At 44.4% G+C, this 21,451-nt stretch overlaps 12 protein-coding genes across 12 annotated transcripts; 6 read left to right on the top strand and 6 right to left on the bottom strand.

Moving 5' to 3' along the window:
* Window positions 1–1,132: 1,132 nt before the first annotated feature.
* Window positions 1,133–2,776, bottom strand: J056_004655 (ATP-dependent RNA helicase dhh1; the record flags this gene model as incomplete). Its single annotated transcript, XM_009269845.1, has 4 exons — window positions 1,133–2,455; window positions 2,508–2,588; window positions 2,641–2,704; window positions 2,757–2,776. The coding sequence occupies 4 exons, from the start codon at window positions 2,774–2,776 to the stop codon at window positions 1,133–1,135; spliced, it is 1,488 nt and encodes a 495-aa protein (XP_009268120.1).
* Window positions 2,777–3,013: 237 nt separating this feature from the next.
* Window positions 3,014–5,905, bottom strand: J056_004654 (AB hydrolase superfamily protein C4A8.06c; the record flags this gene model as incomplete). The annotated part of the gene is made up of 6 exons (XM_009269844.1): window positions 3,014–4,198; window positions 4,267–5,312; window positions 5,362–5,581; window positions 5,626–5,667; window positions 5,713–5,817; window positions 5,867–5,905. 6 exons carry the CDS (start codon window positions 5,903–5,905, stop codon window positions 3,014–3,016), a joined length of 2,637 nt encoding a protein of 878 aa, XP_009268119.1.
* Window positions 5,906–6,111: 206 nt separating this feature from the next.
* On the top strand, window positions 6,112–6,470 carry J056_004653 (Histone H4; the record flags this gene model as incomplete). The annotated part of the gene is made up of 2 exons (XM_009269843.1): window positions 6,112–6,195; window positions 6,243–6,470. 2 exons carry the CDS (start codon window positions 6,112–6,114, stop codon window positions 6,468–6,470), a joined length of 312 nt encoding a protein of 103 aa, XP_009268118.1.
* A 94-nt stretch (window positions 6,471–6,564) lies between these two features.
* On the top strand, window positions 6,565–8,479 carry J056_004652 (Eukaryotic translation initiation factor 2D; the record flags this gene model as incomplete). Its single annotated transcript, XM_009269842.1, has 4 exons — window positions 6,565–6,738; window positions 6,791–6,866; window positions 6,915–7,403; window positions 7,458–8,479. The coding sequence occupies 4 exons, from the start codon at window positions 6,565–6,567 to the stop codon at window positions 8,477–8,479; spliced, it is 1,761 nt and encodes a 586-aa protein (XP_009268117.1).
* Window positions 8,480–8,525: 46 nt separating this feature from the next.
* Window positions 8,526–10,472, bottom strand: J056_004651 (putative asparagine--tRNA ligase, cytoplasmic; the record flags this gene model as incomplete). The annotated part of the gene is made up of 5 exons (XM_009269841.1): window positions 8,526–8,550; window positions 8,600–8,681; window positions 8,734–8,771; window positions 8,821–10,417; window positions 10,466–10,472. 5 exons carry the CDS (start codon window positions 10,470–10,472, stop codon window positions 8,526–8,528), a joined length of 1,749 nt encoding a protein of 582 aa, XP_009268116.1.
* Window positions 10,473–10,510: 38 nt separating this feature from the next.
* Window positions 10,511–10,877, top strand: J056_004650 (uncharacterized protein; the record flags this gene model as incomplete). Its single annotated transcript, XM_009269840.1, has 2 exons — window positions 10,511–10,699; window positions 10,749–10,877. The coding sequence occupies 2 exons, from the start codon at window positions 10,511–10,513 to the stop codon at window positions 10,875–10,877; spliced, it is 318 nt and encodes a 105-aa protein (XP_009268115.1).
* A 70-nt stretch (window positions 10,878–10,947) lies between these two features.
* Window positions 10,948–14,707, bottom strand: J056_004649 (Chromosome segregation protein sudA; the record flags this gene model as incomplete). The annotated part of the gene is made up of 4 exons (XM_009269839.1): window positions 10,948–11,052; window positions 11,101–11,421; window positions 11,466–14,630; window positions 14,681–14,707. The coding sequence occupies 4 exons, from the start codon at window positions 14,705–14,707 to the stop codon at window positions 10,948–10,950; spliced, it is 3,618 nt and encodes a 1,205-aa protein (XP_009268114.1).
* A 135-nt stretch (window positions 14,708–14,842) lies between these two features.
* J056_004648 (Vacuolar-sorting protein SNF7) lies at window positions 14,843–15,638 on the top strand (the record flags this gene model as incomplete). Its single annotated transcript, XM_009269838.1, has 2 exons — window positions 14,843–15,050; window positions 15,106–15,638. The coding sequence occupies 2 exons, from the start codon at window positions 14,843–14,845 to the stop codon at window positions 15,636–15,638; spliced, it is 741 nt and encodes a 246-aa protein (XP_009268113.1).
* A 267-nt stretch (window positions 15,639–15,905) lies between these two features.
* On the top strand, window positions 15,906–16,547 carry J056_004647 (uncharacterized protein; the record flags this gene model as incomplete). Its single annotated transcript, XM_009269837.1, has 3 exons — window positions 15,906–16,049; window positions 16,102–16,160; window positions 16,214–16,547. 3 exons carry the CDS (start codon window positions 15,906–15,908, stop codon window positions 16,545–16,547), a joined length of 537 nt encoding a protein of 178 aa, XP_009268112.1.
* Window positions 16,548–16,717: 170 nt separating this feature from the next.
* On the bottom strand, window positions 16,718–17,705 carry J056_004646 (uncharacterized protein; the record flags this gene model as incomplete). Its single annotated transcript, XM_009269836.1, has 2 exons — window positions 16,718–17,416; window positions 17,463–17,705. The coding sequence occupies 2 exons, from the start codon at window positions 17,703–17,705 to the stop codon at window positions 16,718–16,720; spliced, it is 942 nt and encodes a 313-aa protein (XP_009268111.1).
* Window positions 17,706–18,101: 396 nt separating this feature from the next.
* Window positions 18,102–18,730, bottom strand: J056_004645 (uncharacterized protein; the record flags this gene model as incomplete). The annotated part of the gene is made up of 4 exons (XM_009269835.1): window positions 18,102–18,131; window positions 18,177–18,383; window positions 18,439–18,548; window positions 18,595–18,730. The coding sequence occupies 4 exons, from the start codon at window positions 18,728–18,730 to the stop codon at window positions 18,102–18,104; spliced, it is 483 nt and encodes a 160-aa protein (XP_009268110.1).
* An 85-nt stretch (window positions 18,731–18,815) lies between these two features.
* Window positions 18,816–21,152, top strand: J056_004644 (uncharacterized protein; the record flags this gene model as incomplete). The annotated part of the gene is made up of 5 exons (XM_009269834.1): window positions 18,816–18,839; window positions 18,887–19,045; window positions 19,093–19,638; window positions 19,689–19,752; window positions 19,801–21,152. The coding sequence occupies 5 exons, from the start codon at window positions 18,816–18,818 to the stop codon at window positions 21,150–21,152; spliced, it is 2,145 nt and encodes a 714-aa protein (XP_009268109.1).
* Window positions 21,153–21,451: the final 299 nt, after the last annotated feature.

The following is a 21,451-nucleotide window of genomic DNA, read 5'->3' as shown; positions in this document are numbered from 1 at the left end:
TGTGATTAAAATCAAATGATGTAATAAATTTATGTTTTTTATTATTTAAATGAGATTTCCAAATTTTATTCCTCAACTCTTCAACCTGAACCACTACGTTGTGAGTAGAATTACTTGAGAGGCTGTGGCAGCGTGTCAAAATGATGCTTTAAACGCATGTATTATCCAACGCCTTTCCATGGCTTATGTGGATGGACTGCTGTCCTTAAATGATAGACTGATTCTCTGTCTTGCCATGGTCTCATCATAATTGAATACACTGACAATTAGCTCTAGGTGAGTATAGATTATAAGTAATTGCTACTAGCTATACAAGATGATGATTAAGATTCATATGCATGGCTTTCTGACTTGGTTCACTTGAACCGTCTCTATGCTGATAATATATCTTAAACGTCTGATCACGTATCAGCTGTATTAGTTGTCTTATAACACAGTACATACGATTTTCTAACAAGTTCACAGTCACTTCAGTTACTTCTCATTGTATACTTGATATTATATTGATAATTCCCCAATACTTCCAGCATAACGCATTATTTCAATGTGATTTGTGCATTTAACTTACAAAATCAAATTGAACAAAAAAAAACTTTTCTCGGCTGATTGTGTGTATACGGAAGGCCTTTTGTTAGTTTGTTAGTCGTTTACAGAGTGTAGGTAGAGGTGTGTTGGATATGCGCATGATGTCTGTTGAACACATCACCTAAGTTATTGAGGATATCTAAACTTAACGATAATTCAGAATATTCTGTGAAAGTGTAAAGTATCCCGTCCTGACGGCTTGTAAATGGAATGAGGTGAGGTGGAAAGTTGAACGTCTTAATAATGTACTCTTTGCGTTTAAGCTTCTTAGATTTATTCAAGGTTTGATGGTTGGTTAAGTGCTTAATTTAGTGTTTAGTTTAAGGTAGAAACTAATTCAACACTGAGGAATTGTGGATTTGAGGAAATGGCAATAATATTTGTCAAGTAGTGAGCCATCGATTATACTACGATTTGAGTGCTTCAAGTAGTATAAGCAATAAAGTGAATTGAAACGTAAGAAATGAGGAGGAAATGAAAGAGTAAACTATTTCACATAAGGAAAAGATAAAGGAAAGATAAACTGATTAACTGTAAAATGAAAGTTCTAAGCTCTAGGAACTCCTCCACGTGGTGGTCCACCACCTCTGCCACGAAAACCAGATCCTCCATAATATCCACTATTGTATCCACCACGATTACTACGTTGTTGATACTGGTGATTTTGATTCGATTGATTGAATGTTGGTTGAGGTGGTGGTTGTGAATAAGCGTTCATGACTTGTTGAGTTGGTGGTAAAGTAGGTAAACCCTTTTGTTGTTGTTGAGATTGCTGAATTTGACCATCGTCATCACTAGCGTTTGGTGCAACGTATAACGATCTATCAATTTGTGAAGGAATTGGTTGAATCTCAGTACCCAATTCCTGTTCAATCTTGTATAAGTTAAATCTATCCTCATAAGTGATTAAATTGATAGCCAAACCCAAATGACCGTAACGACCAGATCTACCAATTCTGTGTAAATACGTTTCACTGTTTTTAGGGAAATCAAAGTTTATGACAACGTTGACAGCTTGAATATCGATACCTCTTGTCAGTAAATCTGAGCAAACTAAATTACGACAAACACCTGATCTGAAATCATGGAAAACTCTGTTTCTATGACTTTGTAACATTTTTGCATGAGAAAAGAAGCAAGAGTAGCCAAGCTCTGTAACTTTCTTTGCAAGTAATTCAACTCTATTAGTTGAATTACAAAATATAATTGATTGATTGATTTGTAATTTTGAAAAGAGTGTATTCAAGCAGTGAACTTTCTGCCTTTCATCGACGAAAGCGTAATACTGAGTGATACCTCTGAGTGTCAATTCATCCATAAGATTGATTTCATGTGGGTCTTTCATATGCTTCTCTTTAAAGTCCTTCACAATTAGTGGGAAGGTTGCAGAGAAGAGCATAACTTGTCTAGAAGAAGGAAGGTGTGATAGCAACTGTTCCATAACTGGTGTGAACTCTGGAGATAAAAGTTTATCTGCTTCGTCCATAACGAATGTTGGACATTCATTGAGATTTGCAACGCCTTTACCAGCCAAATCCAATATTCTACCAGGAGTACCAACTAGAATATGAACTGGGTCTGATAATCTCATAATATCATCCCTTAACGTTGTACCACCTGTTGTGACCATAACCTGTATACCTAAATGTTTACCGAGTGATTTGCAAACCTGGGAAGTTTGTAAAGCCAATTCTCTAGTTGGAACCAAGAGCAAAGCTTGTATCTTTGGTTTCTGTACGTTGATTTTCTCTAAACTTGGAATAACGAATGATGCAGTTTTACCTGTACCATTCTTAGCCCTTGCTAAAATATCCCTGCCTGCAATAGCAGATGGAATCGCTTCTTCTTGAATTGGTGATGGCTTTTCAAACTTTAAATTTCATCGTGAGAAATGCAGCTCATTGTGAACCGAGTCGACTCACACCGGCTTCAAATATACCCATAAGCAGCTCCCTCCTTAATCCAAAATCCTCCCATTCACCTCCCTTCGTTTTTGTGACATCCTTGTTGTGCTTTTGTCAGCCAACGAATATATCTCTCTGATTGGCTGCTCACTTCAGTTTGTGGACGTAAATCTTTTTGCGGCACTCTTAATTGATTCTTCCATTCAGATTCTGCACTGGTTTTTGGGTGAGCTTTGTGCGCTGTATTCGATATCTCCTGTCGCCTACGTTTGCGAAGTTGAAGCCATTCGTGATGGTAGATATGAAAGGCCTAGAAATGCAATATTTTTACAAATTAATCTTTTTGTTCGATTTGTTTTGGTGATTAGGTGCTGATTAGCAGTACAAACACTCTCTACAATCCATTTCCCACTTCTTTTGTCTAATGTATCATCTGACAGCCAAAGCCAGCTAAAGGAATCTTAGACAGCCAAGTTATTCTGAAATCCTTTGATAAAATACACAAAAGCTACAAGTACACTTAACTACTCATCTTTGACGTGATTTTTCAGCCACTGCTCTTTCCGTTTATCGATATTGATTTCCTCCTCTTCAGGCGAATCACTCTCTGATACTGTCTGTCCCTCATCTTTCTTGCCATCTTTTCTTTTGAGTTTCTCAATGTCTTTCGTCCAAGGCGCGACATCATCCCCGTCGTCATTCGTGCTAGCTTTGCTCTTTTGTGGACTCATCAAGTGCATTACTAGCGTCCATAGACTTAATGTTCTGCTATTTTGCTTACTATCAGCGTTATCTACTATTTGTACCAGTTTGCGTGCTTCTTGCGTATCTCTTCTTGCTACAATACTTGCAGGTGGTGGTCTCTCATTCTCCAACGCCCACTGCCACCGCCATGTCACTTGCGGTGTGTCGAATATATTGTCACTATCTTTAATCTTCTTCTCTGCATGTATATTCGATTCTTTCAGGCTTTTCTCGCGCTGCCTTTCGACATTCTTGGCGGTATGTTTGAATTTATGCATCCATTTGTTTTTTCCTTCTAAATATCTTTTAACTGCGGCTGGTTTAAATACTCCCACTTCATCAGCGGGCATGCGTAGAATATCCATATTCTCAGATGATTCCATTGGTCTGATTTGTCCAACGAGCGATACTCTTTCTCTGATCATATTTCTCTCTTTGAATGCCATTGATTCATCGTAAACAGCCATGTTCCCAGCTGTTCCTGGTCCTGACTTTATTGGTCTCTCTGCATCACTTGCTGGCGTACCTGTTTGTGAGCTCACTGTTGCTGCTTTTTCCATGTCAATTGATGTAGCACCTGCACCTTCATTGTTTTTCAGTCCGAGTAAGGAGAACTTTCTCTTTGGTTTACCTGGTGATGGTGGTGGTGGCAAGAGTGCTATAGCTGGATTGTCGATCTTCCTAGAAGGTGAAGGTACGTCAGCAGGACTGTCGAGTTTCGTAGAAGGTGATGGTGCTTCAGCTGGGCTGTCGAGTTTCCTAAGTGGTGAGGGCGATTCAGCAGCACTATCAAGCTCGAGATCAGACATAGTGTTTGGAATATCTGAGCCTTGTAATGCAGGTGATGGTTGAACTGTAGTATCTTTCGTCACCTGGAAGCAGAATGCCGCCATAGCCCTATAAGCATATTTAGCAGGTGTGACCATGCTAAACAGGGGCAGATCGTGACACATTTTGTCGTAAACCTGTTCATTTTTGGTTGAGTTGTCAGTTATAAGTCTGAGTATACCACCACCAAACACCCAACACTCACCTGCAAATGCACCTTGGTAGGTCCAAATCTACCCTCAATTCCGTTCATGCTCGGTAGACGTCTCTTTGCGTCTTCTTTATACTCAAAGTCGTCAGGACGAGCAGCCTTGTGAGCGATGTAAATACCCTCATCCCGCAGCAGCTCTCCGTCACTAGCCATGATGAATAAAGGACACAAACCACCCAAGTGTGCCAGCACAGGTGAAACATATGGATGTCCTACTTGCTCATTGGTTGCATACATCTGTATCTGTCCTTTGAGCTCTACCGTCCTGCCATCTAGATCAACAGTAGGGACATCGCGAGGTGGCTCAAGCTTCTCGTGTCCGCGTTCATTAGTCATTCCCGCTGCCTCGTTTATCGCATCTTCTTCTATCCTGCCTTCCTCTGCTTTGCGAGATGCAGCTGATCCCACCCCCCGAAGTGGAGATTTGGATCTTTGTGTTGACGATTTGATATGTTGGCGTGTTCTTTGAAGAAGCTCTTCGCTAGGTGGTGGCCAGAGAGTGGATGGTTTGTGTACGAAACCGTACTTTGGTATGACGTCAGTTTCATAGTTGCTCAGTACTGATGGGAATGAATGTGAGAGGTCGCACCAGGGCGAGATATGGATAGAGCCTGCGGGTAAGGGCAGGCCGAGATCACGAATAATTAGTAAAAGTGAGAGCAATAGACCACCTCCTGCACTATCGCCTGCGAAAATAAGGTTGGATGGATCTACTGCTTTGTGTGGAGCACCCTCTGGTGGATAGAGAAGGTATAGGTAGGCGCTAAGTACGTCTTGCAGTGCGCAAGGGAATCCGTATTGAGGAGAAAGTCTGTAGCTGACAGCAAATGCCTTACCTCGCATTTTTCGTGCCATGCGCCAAATTAGATAGCGGTGGGTATTAATGGAGCCCCAATAGTAGGCACCACCGTGAACAAAGAGAATGGTACGTGGGAGGCCTTCAATGTCTTTGAAGAATTGAGGAGTGAAGGAGTCTTTAGGTTGTTCACGTGGTTTATTTGGTTTGTTGTTCCTGGTAGCCAGCTTTACATCGCTTTTCACTGAGTGGAGTGGAGTGAGAGGAGTACTATAAGCAACAGATGGACTCACTGCAAATCCATTCAGAAGGTAATCCAGGAGTTGGTCTCACCTGCCACCACCTAGTACCGCCAACGGCGGCGCGCATCGGCTGCTCACCGCCGAAAGCCTTGATGAGATACTCAGCGGCGTTGTTTATAATGGACATGGGGACAGTGACAGCAACGTTATGAACCCAGAAAGGCGGGGGGATATATGTCGATCCTAGGCTTTGAAGATCCTCGACGGGGTGCTGGATTTGAAATCAGCGGGGTTCATGGAATATAAACAACCAACATTCATCGCGATATCGAGAAAAGCTCTTGTAAGTTTGAATGTCTGCGGGTGTTAGATTGAGACGCAGCCACCGGGATAACAACCAACCTGATCAAACGCGTACTCGTCGTTGGGTGTACTGGGAGTTTCAGATTTGTTTGTATTGTTATTGCGCTTCTTTATTAGATGCCGTACAAGTGTCTTAAGCACGACCTTTGTGTGACTAAGTGGGGAGTCGCGGGAGGCGCAGCAGGACACTTACCGGCGACAGGTTTACACCAAGTGAGAAAGGATCCATCATTTGTGTTCTATGTATATAACTTGATATATAACTGAGTGTACCTGTTCAACGGTGGTCCCAGCATAATCAATTCTCCACGTCACTCAGCCGCCTCCCGATATTATAAATGAGGCTAGCAATATCATATTCCTATAGACTCAATTTTATTTCCGCTTTCGGTTGCGCCTTCACTGCCTCCACGCTTATCTTCACGACTCCCAAGTACTATGTCAGGCAGAGGAAAAGGCGGCAAAGGTTTAGGAAAAGGCGGTGCTAAGCGTCACCGTAAGATCCTCAGAGATAATATCCAAGTGAGAATGAGTGTTTTTGGGGATTTTCGTATCTAACAATCCTCTAGGGTATCACAAAGCCAGCTATCCGTCGTCTCGCTCGTCGTGGTGGTGTGAAGCGTATCTCTGGTCTCATCTACGAAGAAACACGCGGTGTCCTCAAGGTTTTCTTGGAGAACGTCATCAGAGACTCCGTCACCTACACCGAACACGCAAAGAGAAAGACTGTCACCGCTCTCGACGTCGTCTACGCCCTCAAACGCCAAGGAAGAGTCCTTTACGGTTTTGGCCAGTGAAATACGCGTCTTGGGCTGTGTTTTACGTCTTTATTCTTTTTATCTTCTTTTTGTAAGCAAAGTTATGTATTGATTATGATGTAACCTCTCACTCATGTTCAAAAAACCTTTCACTGCCAAACCTCAGACGACGCTGAAGAACTCGGACCGCAAGAAGCTGCGTAACAAGCTACAGGAGCAATACAAGCTCAGTGACGACGATGCCAAGCTGCTCCTCCCGGATGTAGTTTCAGTGATGCGCATAAAAACCTACAACGGTGAAAATGCGGTGTGTTTGGAACCTTCTCCGATTCCTAAACACCACTCACTCCTCTTACAAGCTTATATACAGCGCTACCAGCAACGATCCACTATGGATAGCGATTGGGAAGGCAGAAGACGAGTTCATACCGAGTGGTGAGTGGGCGCACTTCTTAGGATAGCCCGCACTAACTCGCTCCACAGTGTACACTCTCTTCAAAAAGCCTACTCTCCTTCCTGTGATTACGACGTGGTCTTTCGTGATTGATAAGATATCAACTGGCGCTGATCTCATGGCACCGGGCGTGGCGCTCAAAAATGACCCCAATAGCCTTCCTCATGTCCAAGAAGGCGCTCTGGTTGCTGTAGCAGACCACGGCGCAAATGCAGCACCTGTCTGCGTAGGCAGAACTGCCATGCCAACTTCCCAAATGAACCTAGAAGCCACAGGCAAAGCGGTGCTTATCACCCACTCTATTAATGATTCGCTGTGGCTCGTAGGTACACAGCCAAAGCAAATTCCCGACGGGCATAGACAAGATGTTCTATTCGATAGCGACAGCGATAGCGAGATTGAAGATGTTCAAGACGTCGACACTAACGCAGATCAAAGTGATAGTCTGCCAGCTCAAGTCGAGCAGCTGGATGTAAGAGATGAACGCGATTTCCAGCACGTTGATCTGTCAGCCATTGGTGCGTTGACTTAATCCACGCCTTCATAAAGCCTAACATACCACACATTTTCAGATGTTGACGAAATGCTTAGAAACGCTCTCGTCCACGCCATCTCATCCTCGTTACAGAATGCAGAGCTACCAATGCAAGTCTCCACCTTGCTCTCCGCACATATCCTCCCCAATCGCTCTTCAAGGATACATCCCAATCTCACAGAGCTGAAGAACAGCAGCTACAAGAAAGCCACAAAATTCCTGAAAGCAATGGAGAAGGAAGATCTCCTATCCTTCAAAGAGCATAAATCGAATATCACCATAACGCGAATCAATAGCTTACACCCACTAGTGAAACAATGGAGAGGACACAAAACAGTAGCAGCTGCCGAGAAGCAGAATGAAAAGCGCACAAAGCAGTTTGAGGAGGAACCCTGCACCAACAACCACACTAAGAATGTCGGTTACATTGTCGAGGATGTCTACTTGGCTCCTAAAGGGGTTGTGAGGGAGTGGCTCACTACCGCAGGCGTCAAATCTGATGATTATTTGACCGCAAGCCAAATCAGAAGCATCGCAAACTCTTTTATAGAATCAAACAACCTCATTCACCCAGCTGATCATGCGTATGTCCTTGGGAAGAACAATGAGGACTTTGCAAATATGCTATACGCTAAACCAAGTAATCAAAACAAGAAGAGCAAAGTGTCATTCGACGACAGTGACTTTATACCACGTCAAGAAATTAACGGACGCATCATTCAGCATATGCAGCCATTCACCAGATTGACTCAACAAGACGGTAGTAGTAGAGTGATCAAGGGTCAGCTAGCACACTTCAAGCTACAGATTAAACAACGTCAAGGCAAAAAAGTCACAACACATCTCAGCGGACCTTTCAAGGAGTTCGAGTTGAAAATGGATCATCTTGCTAACTCACTCAAAGTTATTTGCGCCAGTAGTACAACGACTAGTCCAATGCAGAACAATCCAAAGGAATTAGAGGTGATTGTTCAAGGTGACAAGATAAGAATTGTGATTGATGTGCTCAAGACCCATGGTATTCCAATGAGAATGATAGAGATTGTACCCAAAAAGTAGCTTATGATGCAATAGTAGAAATGTATAATTTTCAAAAAGGTGTGCTTTAAGGTGTGCAGCGACCAGTGTATCTGTTGAAACGGAGCGTGAGTTTTGAAAAGAGACAATGACAATACATACCTTGGATACAGACTGCAGTCTCTAACAGTGAATCTGTTGAGCAGCCATGCAAGCAATCTCTCACAACCAAGACCATAACCTCCTACAAGTTTATCAGTTTCATTCTCAATCTCACTTAAAACACCTCAACCCACCTGAGTTAGGAGTTCCGAATCGACGTTGATCAGTGTACCTTCAAAAATTATTAGCAAAGTGATGAACAATAATCACTTTTAACCCACCAGTAGTAAGGAGCAGGATCAATGCCTTCGTGTTTGTACGCAGCCATAAGCTCATCATAGTCGCTGATACGCATAGATCCACCAACAATCTCACCAACGTTAGGCATAAGCAAATCGACAGCCTCAGTAAAGTTCTCATCACCCGGTACCTTCTTCATATAGAATGCCTTAATGTCCTTGGGGAAACCAGTAAGGAAGACAGGAACGTTGAGTGTGTCAACCATCTTTCTTTCAGCAGCTTCAGCGATATCATCGCCGACTTGATGATCTGACATTTGTGGTGAGCCGTCAGCCAAGAAGATCTTGTCACCGTTTGCATCTTCATCCTGCTTTTGAATGTTATGGTCTCGCAACCACTTGATTGCATCTTTGTAGTCCAATCTCATGAATGGACGGCTTGGTTTTTGGAAGCCTGGGTTAAGCTCGTTGATAATAGCAGAGATGGCTGGGTCAGCGAGAACAATATCAATAACACCACAGATAGCCTCTTCGATGTGGTCAAGGAGGTCTGAGAAGTCGATGAATGCTAATTCAGCTTCCAAGTGCGTGTACTCAGACAAATGACGACGGGTGAGTGACTTCTCAGCTCTGAATGATTCTTGAACACAGAAGACATCACCTAAACTAGCCAAACATGTTTCCAAATAAAGTTGTGAGGACTGTGTCAAGAATGCTGGTGTACCGTAGTAATCAAATTTGAACAAGGTTGCACCACCCTCGACTTGAGTTTGAACCATGCATGGAGGGGTGACTTCAAGAACACGCATATCCTTAAAGACGTCTCTAAATGCACTAAGTACTGCAGATCTAGCTTTCATAACATTTGAAGCAGTCTCACCACGCAACATCAAGTGTCTCAAATCAGCTTGAATTGAAGGGTCAGAGTCTTTGTTGACTTTGTTGGTGAATGCTTCATCACCAGCTGGAGCTTTACCGAGGACTTTCCAGAAGTCAGCTACCAATTCATGGTTGCCTGGAGCTGACTGGCCTTCCTTGACAGCTTTGAGTGTACCGACGACTTCGATAGATGATTCAATAGAAAGTGTGAGAGCATCGAAAGTCTCTGTGCACTTTCCAGACAAAACTACTTGAAGGTAGCCGGTACCGTCACGAAGAATGATGAAAGTCATACCCTTTTGAGCTCTAAGTCTGTGCACCCAACCTGAAATCTTGATACGTTGATCACGTTTTGATTCCAATTGATAAACCTTTGCCTTTGTTGGTTTTGGCAGTGAGTCGTCTAATGTGAGCACAACCTTTTTGGCTTCTTCGATGCGCTTTTGCTCTCTCTGAGCTCTGTCAGACTCCTCCTTGTCAAGTCTGTCCTTGTTTTGAGCCTTCTTTGCAGCATTCTTAGCGTTAACTTCAACTGTCTTCTTCGCTTTCTTCAAAGCAGCACCAGAGATGGGAGCATAGTCGGCTTCTGTACGCTGAGACAGAGGTTTAAGAGATGGCTCGCCCTCTTCAGGCTTCTTGACTGTGAAGATGGCAGCATCAGGTGTCTGTGTGAGTATCTCCACCACCGACTTGTATGGCTGGACAGGCGTGCCAGATGGCTGCTCCACTGTTGCCAATTCGTCTACGTAGACTGGATGTCCTGGCAGCATTTGTTAATTTGATTCATTTTACACACGCCTTGGCTAACCTGACATCTTCTTCGCTGTTGCAGTTAAGAAAATAACCTTTAAAAATGGGCGATGTACGCACAAATTTATGCCAAATAGAATACAAAATAACCTGTTTTATAGAAACCGGACGCTTGTCATCGTCTTGGTGCGTCGCTTCCCTCCATGTCCTCGCCAACGCTGACGAGCTCGAAGCTTGCAAGCTGCAAGGCTGCCTTATGAAGAATGACTATCAGCAATCGAGGTGCGAGAACGTGAGCCTGAGTCATTGGCAATGCTCTTAACAACTTACATCGCCGACAGATAATCGACGAATTATACATTTGCTGTGGACGTCATTACAACAAAACACAACAGAAGATTGATAGCTGCCCAATAGAATCAGTACTCCATAGGAAGTTGAAGGATAGAGGTTTAGGCGATAAGGTTTAGGCGACTAAGGCTTTTGTCTCAACTGCAAGGCTTTTAATACATTTTCATTTTCAAGACATACAAGTGCCATCTAACCAGTGCCTGTCGCTTCCGTCGTAACGAATTCCTGCGCGTCTTCTCTTCGAATCGGTGTGATAGTGGATATTTTTTGGTTGGTGAACATAACTCCGTAGAACTGTAAACGATTATTAGCAACAAAACTCACTCATATACTCCAACGTACTCTGTCTGCAACACTAATCTGTTCAGGTCTGAAAGTAGTTGTGATAAACTGAGCAGATTGTGACAACTCGCTGATTATCGAAGCTACAGATGATCTGTACTGTGCATCGAGCGCTGCATCTATCTCATCGAAGAGGTAGAAAGGCGCCGGGTCTGTACGTTGTATAGCAAACACCGTTGCGAGTGCAACAACTGCTTTCTGACCACCAGAAAGCTGTGCTATTCTCACACCCTCGTCCGTCTTGGATGTAAACGACACTTTGATAGACACGCCAGTGTAATTGTCAGTTGAGCTTCTTTCTTCTTCCTCGTCGGAAGATTCCTTAGGCTTTGTTAAGAGATGCTATATCAAACTTCTAAACTCACGTTATCACCCTGTATGCGTTTCTGCATGATAAGATTGCCGTGTCCTGCAGGTACCAATTTCTCAAACACTTCACTAAAGTACTTGCTTACTTGCTTAAATGTGCGCTCAATGGCTTCATCTTTACGCTGATCAAGATGAAGAATGAGTTCTTGAATACTATCAGCACCCTCATCCTGTTCATCACGCCTCTGTATAAGCTCATCTCTTTGCTCGGTGAAGGTCATGAATTGTTCAACTGCCTTCTTGTTTACGTGTGAGTAACCACTCAGGGCTTTGCGTACTTTAGACAACTGCTTCAATAATCTATCGGAGGATGTATTGGTGTACCTCGTGAAGGCTTCTTCAGGAAGGACACCAAGATCGCGAATATTTCTTTGAAATTCTATTCTACGCGACTGTAGGGTTTTTGTCTTTGCATGATATCTTTCAACACTCTTGGCTTGCTTGCCAATCGCACGACTCTCGCTCTCTTGCTCTTGGTGGATACCATCCATGCTATCCCTAATTTCCTTTGTCTCATTCTCATAACCGTTTATATCGTCTTCAATCTTACGCAGTTGTTTTTGAAGTTTGGCAATGCGTTTGTCTGTTAACTTGAGTTCTTCTTCTTTTGAAACTTCATCCTCTTCAGCATCTTCTGATGGCGAATTATCAAGCTTTCTTAAACGGAATTCGATCAGTGCTCGGTTTCTTCTCAAATTCTCGTTTATTTCAACCTCCAGCAGTTCCTTCCTGCTTTCAACTTGAGTGGTTTGAGCTGTCTTCTCAGCAAGGCTTCCCTTCAAATGAACCTGCTCATGTGATTGACTTTTCAGGCGCTTCTCCTCTTCATCAGAGAGTTTCTCTGTCATCGCTTGTTGCATTTCATCCCTATAAACTTCAACTTTTACTCGCATATCCTCAACATCATTTTCCAATTCGTTTGCTTGTTGCTTGAGTTCTTTCACATGATGCAGTAATTTAATCTTATCTTGCTCGCACCTCTCTAACTCAATGACTAACGGCTCGTCTCTCGATCTTATGCTACTTAACTTAGATTCAGCTCTTGTATAAATAGAAGCTAATGCATTCAACTCTTGATCCAGCCTAACGATACTTTGTTTGATTTCAGTGGATCTATATTCAGATGCTGACACCCTCGTTAGCCATTCCATGAGCTGGCGAACTGCATCCAAACGGCTCTTGGACCTGTCGTGGAAACCACCAGAAAGTGTACCTCTCCTCTCTGCAACGTCACCATCAATCGTCGTAGCATTAAGACCATAGCTGCGCGCGTATCTACCAGCCACATGCAAATCAGGACATACTATAGTCCTACCAAATACCTGCTTGAAGGCCGATAAGAGATCTTGATTGAAAGTGAGTTGATCAATAAGTGGTAATGCATCATCAGATTCTGGATAATCGAAATTCTGTGGCTTTAATCGGTTTATAGGCATAAATGTAATCCTACCAAGGCGCTCTCTAACCATGACATTGAGAATTTGTTGAGCAGTAGCATCGCTGTCGACAACAACATGGAAGAGTGAGGTATTCGCTGTAATTTCAGCAGCTGCTTTGAATTCATCAGGTACTTCGAATAGAGTGTACAGCGGTCCGAATACACCATTTAATTTCAATCTTGTTGTGATGGCTTGGACAGCTTTAAGACCATTCGCGGTATCCTTATCCATTGTTCGATGGAATATGTACTCTGCTTTGTTTTTCTGCTCTCTCTCCCATTGAAGTGTCTGCTCAATTTTAGACTCCTCCCTCCACAATTCTTTACGATTGTCAAGCAATTCTACACGCTGTCTCTTGGAACTAACAAGATCATCCTTTGCTTTGTCTATCTCATCATCTCGTTGATCGCGACGCGATATAATTTCATCAATACGAGCATCGCAGTTGGAGATGCGCTGTGCGATTGCATTTTGCTCATTATTCAAATCATCCCCTTCTCGTTTTCGCGTTTGTATCGCGCGCTCCAAAGATCCAATTTCAGATGCGAGGTATTGATCACGTTCACCTTTGCTACTGAATTGAGAAGCGCGGGCTTGTTTGGCGTATAAAGCAGTGATGCGAACTGTAGTATCGTCAAGTGCTCTCTTCAAATCAGATTCCTCTCCTACACGCTCCTCCCAATCAGCTGTAATTTGGGATAGTTCCCTCTCGCGTTCGTCTATACTCTGCTTGAGCGATTCTAAATCGCGAGTGAGAGCTTCGCGTTTAGACACCGACCCTTCACCGGATTCCTTAGCGTCTTCAATAGCAAGTTCAAGTTGGGTGTGCATCTTATACAGCTCGGATAATTCATCGGCACTCTGTTGTTTGTCAATATAAGCTTGATTTTGCGCTTGTTCAACATCATTTATCTTGGTTTCCAGTGATTGCAATTCAAGAGCCTTCTCTTGCTGATCATTTGTGCGTTTCGATGACTCACTCAAGTCTGATTCGTAGTCTTTTTTCAGTTTGTCGAGTGCAGCTAGAACTGAATTAAGTTCTTGTTGATAAAGGGAGTATTCAATGCAACGACGTTCACGATCTTTCTCTTGAAACTCCCTCAACTCCTCCTTCTCGTGATCTAATTCTCGCAATCTTGCTTCCAAAGAAGAGAGAGTTTCGACAATTTTCTCGCGTTTTGAACTGGTTTCCTGCATAATTTTGAGTGACTCAGTCCTCTTTGACTCATAGACACGTGTACCAGCCACCTCCTTGAGAAGTTGAAGACGTTCACTATCTTTTGCATTTGTGAGTGAAGATATTCTACCCTGAGGGACGATGTAGTATGGATTGGAGCGAGAGAAACCTGCAGATTCCAAAAGATTGACGACGTCACCTTTACTAGCAGACTTTCTATCCAGAGAGTACTCATCTTTCTTCAGACCGATTGTCCTACGCAATACCACATGAGGTTTGCCAGTAGGGAAGCGACCGTCTGGATTAGCGAAGACGATCTCGACAAAAGCTGAGAGGGTAGCAGAGGAAGAAGTGCCGTCGTGTAGCAGCGCCTGTCGCTCTTCGCGGGATAGAGAAGTATATGCGTCTGACAAGACGAAACGAATAGCAGAGAAGAAGTTGGATTTACCGGACCCGTTCCTGCCAACAACAACGTTGTGTCCTGGGGAGAAGGGTGTAACAGTTGTCTGATCTCTGTAGCTTTTGAAGCCTTGGATGGTGATGGACTGCGTCGTTGTGAGATGTGGAGGTGCTTGTTAAGAACACGCTGACACACCTCAATATGACATTTACTTGTATCCATCTCTGGTATAATTATAAATTAATTGGGCACGCGTCGCAGCCTCGCGTCGCTCAGTGATAAGAAATAAGAAGCGGGACGCACGCTTTTGATAAACGACCAAGAACCAAAAAAAACTAAAATGAGCTCGTGGATGTCATGGATAGTTGGTATGTGAGGGAGATACGCAGGAGATTCAAATTAAATCAAATTGCAGGCAAGAAGGATAATAGGGGAAGTGCTCGAGATGCGATAGTGGGGCTGAGATCGCAGCTATTGATGCTCGACAAGAAGGAGGAGCACTTGAATAAGAAAATAGACGAAGAATTAAAGAAGGCCAAGTCAAATGCCACGACTAACAAACGCCGTACGTCAATTGCCCATCTCAATCGACGTATCTTGCTGACGAATGCTTTTAACAGTCGCGACGGCTGCCTTGCGCCAGAAGAAAGCATTCGAAGGGGAGTTGGATAGAATCGCAGGAACGAGACTGACGCTTGAGTCGCAAGTCAATGCACTCGAATCTGCCAATATGAACCTCGAGACGATCAACGCTATGAAGAAGGGCTCGGATGCTTTGAAATCAATACACGGTAATCTCAATATAGACAAGGTGGACAACACGATGGACAGCATTCGCGAACAAATGGATTTGACCAATGAGATCTCTGACGCGATATCGAACCCCGTGCATCACGACCCTGTTGATGAGGATGAGTTGAATGTTGAGCTCGAGCAGCTCGAGCAGGATGAGCTGAATAATAGGCTCTTGGGCGCGGAAAGGGCGCCTATGCACACACCCGCTGCTGCTCAGACACCCGCTCAACCAGCACAAGCCAGCTCGAGCGGCTATATACCACCAGCCCCTTCGAACGCTGCTCCTCCGCACTCTCAAGACCAGGAAGACGACGAGGACGAGGAACTCAGACAGTTACAAGCCCAATTAGCTATGTAGATGACAGCGCTTTTATATTTCTATCATATGCATTGTTTATATTAATAGCTGTGTTATTGTCGTTATCATGTGCTAGTAATAATTCGAGGCCGTTTGAATGATCGGAATGCTGTTTGAAGATGAGACTAGTGTGAATCCAAAATTTAATATCCACAGGCTGAGACTGAGTTTACGCCTTTTAAATCAACGTTCAGAACTATATAATCAGCCAAATTTTCACACTCCTTTCTCAGATAACGCTTGCATTAATCACAAAGATCACTTAAGATGCAATTAACACTTTTCACACTTACTATTCTGTCACTCGTGTACACTACACTCGCAAAGATCACTATCACCGTCCCAAATTCAAAGAACTGGTGGATTGACTCAGATTCTCAGACGTTCGCGTGGACGACATCGAGTGAATCGGTGAGTTAAAGAGGTGTCTGAAATACTGAGAGCGCTAAATATACTCTCAAAGGATCCCGAACAGTTCATCACTATCATCAAGAACGATGACGAGGATGTCTTGCCATCCAAGTGAGTTTAATGTAATGCTCGTACACCACCTTTTCAACTTACAAAATCTCCAGACAAGCGGCAGTAACCGGCATTATAGAATCAGACCGCGGTTCATACCAAATCGATAGCAACGCAGGCGTTAATCTCAGCCCAGGCAAGGGTTATGTTCTTGTTTTCGCCGACCCAACAGACCAGAACAAGGAGTTTGCGAAATCCGAAGAGTTCGAAATCAAACCTGAAGGCAGCGCATATCCAGATGCATCAGCTACCGTTCCTGCGTCTGCCAGTCCATCAGCTTCCAGCAACAATGCTAGCACTGATGATGACGATTCTAACGCAAGCACAGCTACAATCTCTGCCTTGACTGCTGCTCTCGCTATGAGTGCTGCACTTTCTATACTCTAAACTTTTTTAATTGATTCTATATTCATTTGTTGTTACAAAATAGAGTGAAAATAAAGTGAAAATAGGTCGTGAAGAGTAAAAGTGAGAGTGGAATATAGAGCTAAGTTTGCAGATATCCAAATTGTCCGTAATTCCTAACTATATTTACATCCAATATGTTGATATTATGCTCATTGCAACCCCAAACCCAATCCAAACGTGCCTTCTGCCTTGACTGGTGAGGACTTAGTGGGGGAAGCGTACGGCGATCTTCGTGCGACAGGCCTTGGATGTCTCGATGGCGAGCAAATAGACAAATTTTCAGTCTGGCTTAGCAAAGATTGTGAAGGAGGGCTAAGTGGAGTGAACTTGGGCAGCGAGTCAGACACCGGCGTCCTATCTGAGTCGTATATATCGTTCGTATTCGACATACTCGGTCTGTGAGTTTTAGGGAATGCAATAGAGCGAGGTCTAGACATGGTGGAAGTCTGAGGCGTGGAAGTGAGGGATGTCATAAGGTGATTGGAAGTTGGTTGCGTAGTAACTGAGTGTGATCTGTATCTAACTCTGCGATTAGAGCTCGTCGATGGTTTCTTTGCGCGTGTCTCGACTGGCTCGGCTGAAGGCTCGGTGGCTTGCTCAGCTGCGTACTGACCAGCCATAACAGCAGATGATCGTGCCTCTTCGACTGACTGCGTCAGTATCTGTACACCTGTAAAAGAGGTTCCATTTTCTAGTGAAGAGAGTACAGCTTGAGCAGTGACATTGGGTAGTCCACGTATGTAGGCGTGTGTAGCTTCTGTTTCAGTGAGGCGTACACCGGCAGCCATTAATTTTTGTACAATTGCTGTGACGTGCGTACTGTAGTCGTTGACAGTTTTGAATTGTGTCTTGGGTGATGTTAGCAAGGGAGTGTGTTATGAGTGAACAACCCACTCTAGCCAATGATAGTAGCTTCTGTCTGTAGTAGAATTCATGCGCTGGAGTCAAAACAAATTTCCTGTTGCCGTTTGTAAAAGTGCCAGAATTAAGTGCAGGGGAGTTGACGGGACTGAAGGTGAAGTGATCATCATCAGAATCATCAGATTCAGGTGGCGAAGGTCTTTTGTGCTGTAGTGGTGGCAAGTGTGGCTTGATGAATCTATCAGAGGGACTCGACGATCTTAAGTTGTTTGACATTTTTGGTCGGAAGGGAAGAAAATAAAAGAACAAGAGAAGGGTAGGACCAATTTAAGCGCTCTGTTGTCACATTCCAGAGTTTGGGGATTGGAATGTGTCTGACAGCTGGCTGTGTCACTCGAACCTTAGTTGGTAAGCTGCAGATTTATATTTATACGATGATTAGTTAGGAATTTAGGGGTAATTCTGGGTGTATGTATATTGCTGTGGCTTTGCTGCTCCAAAAACCCGGCTCAAACCGCCACAAACAGAAATCAATGGTGATGTGACATAAGTCAGCGACATTCCAGTTAAAGCACAGTGTGAATTATGAGAAATTCAATCAATATATACGTCATGGATAAATGAGTAGTGGTGTGTTACATGTCGTTGTCTATATTTCAGCAGTAATCAAGTCTAATAAGGTGCCGCAGCTGCTTGACAAGACTATTTGACAGATTAGAAAGGTAATTAATTAGCCAGAATTCTCACCTTGAGTAAGTCTAACAGCGTAGAGCAGCTGTTTACGTCGCCTGTGGCGTTCAAGCAAGTAACAAAGTCCTTGGCTTGAGTCTCACACACAGGTGGTTGCTGCTGTTGCTGTGGCTGTTGTTGAGGCTGGGCTTGCTGCTCAACAGGAGCTGGCTGGCTGGAAGAACCGCCGAAAAGCATATTAGACAGACCATGTCCGGCGGCAACCTAAAAACAGATTACTAATCAGTGGATTTTCATGAGAAGAGCTGCGGCAACTTACACCGGCAGCAGTTGAAGCGATATTGCCCATCATTGAGCCACCGGCACTAGGAGCTGCTGCTGGCTGAGCTTGTTGTTGAGGCTGTGGGTGTGATTGCTGTTGAGCGTAATCTAGGGCATGTGAGATAATGCACGTGGTTGAGCAATAACCACCCACTCGAACGTTGTGCACCGTATGCTGGAGCTGCTGTGCTGGCGGATCTGGTTTGCTGAGAGCCGAATGGAGAGCTTCTTGGTGCAGAGGATGAGGCGGAAGGTCTACTACCACCAGAAGAGCGTGAGTTACGTGGCATGATTCTATTTAATATTTATAATTTAAATTTCTCGTGGGCGTTACAGATCGAGCTTGATGATCTACGTTATTCCACACCGCGACGAATGTCAAATAAATTTGGGTTGAAGGTTTGTAATTTAAAGCAGAGTAATTTACACGCTTATTCATTTTATAGAGGGGTATTACGGACGTCGAAATCGATCAAGTTATCAGCAGCGCCACTTCCTCCACTGAAACTGCTGCCGCCTTGTTGAGGAATTCTCCACTGAATACTCCCGGTGCAGGCGTTGGCGCTTCTGGAAGAGATGGCCGTACGCATCTTTTCGTTGGAAATGTGAGCATCGATCACTCGATGCACCTCGTTATCTAATCTCCTCGAAGCTACCTTACAGAGTTCGTTGGCAGGACTTGAAAGATCTCTTTAGAAAGGCCGGTACCGTCCTCCGCGCAGATGTCGCTCTCGGTTTGGACAACAGGAGTAAAGGCTACGGCAACGTACTCATGGGCTCCGAGATCGACGCCGCTAAAGCTATTGACCTTTACAACGGCTACGTCTGGCAGACGAGAACCCTTGAAGTCAGGCCTGATCGCTTGCCACCTGAATATGATTTACCTGGCCCTCAATCTCAACCACACAACCAGTCTATCCGTCCCGCGATGGCTGCTATTCCACCTCATCTGCTACACCACTGGAACCAGCCGCTATTTAACCATGTGCATGCTCCTGGTTCTGTTCACCCCCCTCATCCTGGGGCTCCACCGAGGATGCTCTCCGATAGTATCACCATCGATAGATCCTCCAATTATTCAAACATTGCGCAACAGTTTCCCGATAACAATACCAGCACTGTCATCGAGCCTCTCTTAAACAGAGGCATATCTGCTCCTAGTGCTCATGCAATGCAGGTACTTGGTTTGTCTCCTCCGGTGCGTTTTTTTACCCTCTTGAATGCCGGCAGTCCAACTCACAATTTTAGATTAATCTCACTCCATCTTCTGCACCCTCGCACTCAAGCAGGACAGTCTTTGTCTGCAATTTGCGTGAGTATCCATTGTCGATCCACCAGTCTCTCTGATTCCTATCTCCAGCCTACAACCTACAATGGCAAGAGCTCAAAGATATATTCAGAGCGGCAGGAAATGTCGTTAGATCAGATGTTGCTGCCAACCAAGATGGCTCTAGCAAAGGTTACGCAGTGCTGACGTTCGCAGTTGAGACTGAAGCAATCAAAGCTGTGCAGTTGTTCGATGGATTTGAGATAGCTGGACGCCTACTCAAGGTTCATCTGGAGAGCACTCTCACCAATTCAACTAGTTCCCGACCACCAGCCCCATCTTCAATCAGCAGCAATGCCTTCTCAGATTCTTTCAATCATAGCAGTGCACAGTCAACACCTAGTTCAGGACTAGGTATTGTGCCAGCCACGGCAGCTTCCTCGCATGGTTTCTCAGGTGGATCGAATACATCAGAGGTATCCAAGTCATCCCCGTTCACAACGCCGTTGTCTCCACCAGCCGGGGCGCAGCCATCACCCAGCTATCCATTACCTAGAATGGCGCAAAACGATTACGCAGATGCTGCCTTGGCAGCAGCTAAAAAGATAGATCACTTGAGCCTTGAAGATGGATTCAATAAAACGGAAGCCAGATCACCAAAGAGCGTAGCACATCCTGGAAAAATATCTCTTCCACCTGCGACCTTCTCCAACAATTCATTCCAACCTCTATCACACCAGCCACCATCGAGAGGAGCGGCTGCCCCGCCACCGATGACACCCTCTATGCCTGGCTTCTACCTGGGACCATTCGCAGCGCCAACACCCGGCTATGTCCCAGAGATGATGAGTCCTGGTATAGGTCCGTTCAGTCCAGGGGTAGTTTCCTCGCCTAGTACTCACTACAACCCTTACTTAAACCCAGCGCCAGGAGCACCGATATACTACGGCCCCTCTGCACCCGCTGGCACGCCCGGTGCTAGTTTCAATCCGATGTTCCCGCCCGTCTACAATTTAACATATCCACATTACCAGCAGCACGTTCCCCACGGCCTTATCGACTACCACCAAGCTGAGTTCGACCAATATGGCCACCAAAAGCGACATGAAAGCCAAGTCGAAAACGAAAAGGAGCACGAGTTGAACGGCACCGCTGAAAAGGTGAACAGGCAGAAAGACCAAACACATGAGATCGATGGGTACCCCTTCCCCATTATCACACACAGTAGTGAGTTGACGGAGCAGAACAACGACTCGGCTGTGTCTAGTGGGAGCGACGCTACCACTATCCCTGCTAAAGATGCTGATTTCAGCGATGAGGTGTTTAAGGAGAGAATGCATGTTTTACAGAGAGACAGAGCATATTCGCATGACGCTCCGCTTGAAGGTGATGCTCATTCTGCCACCATCTTCAAGCCGAAATTACTCCATCATTCTAAAACGTAGGCGCGGCTACTTTACTTGTTCCACATACTTTCTCCTCTTACGCTAATATTTCTACTCACTGGCAACTTGGTTATTTGAACTAATTTATAGACCTAACCCGATTTCACAATTTTTGGTTGTACATTAAAGATGCATGAGGATTTACAAACAGGATTATCCTTTGATACCATCCATCTATCCTAAGGACGAGCCGGTGTTGGGAGGCGGATCCGTACTATGAATCCAAGATAGACTTTTAGAGACTAAGAAATAATTGTAATATTTATGATACAAAATCCGTTTTGTTAAGGTTTGGGCTT

This window comes from Wallemia ichthyophaga (genome assembly GCF_000400465.1).
Source record: "Wallemia ichthyophaga EXF-994 unplaced genomic scaffold scaffold9, whole genome shotgun sequence".
In the NCBI taxonomy this organism is placed as follows: Eukaryota; Fungi; Basidiomycota; class Wallemiomycetes; order Wallemiales; family Wallemiaceae; genus Wallemia; species Wallemia ichthyophaga.
This window is presented reverse-complemented; position numbering and strand designations above follow the sequence as displayed.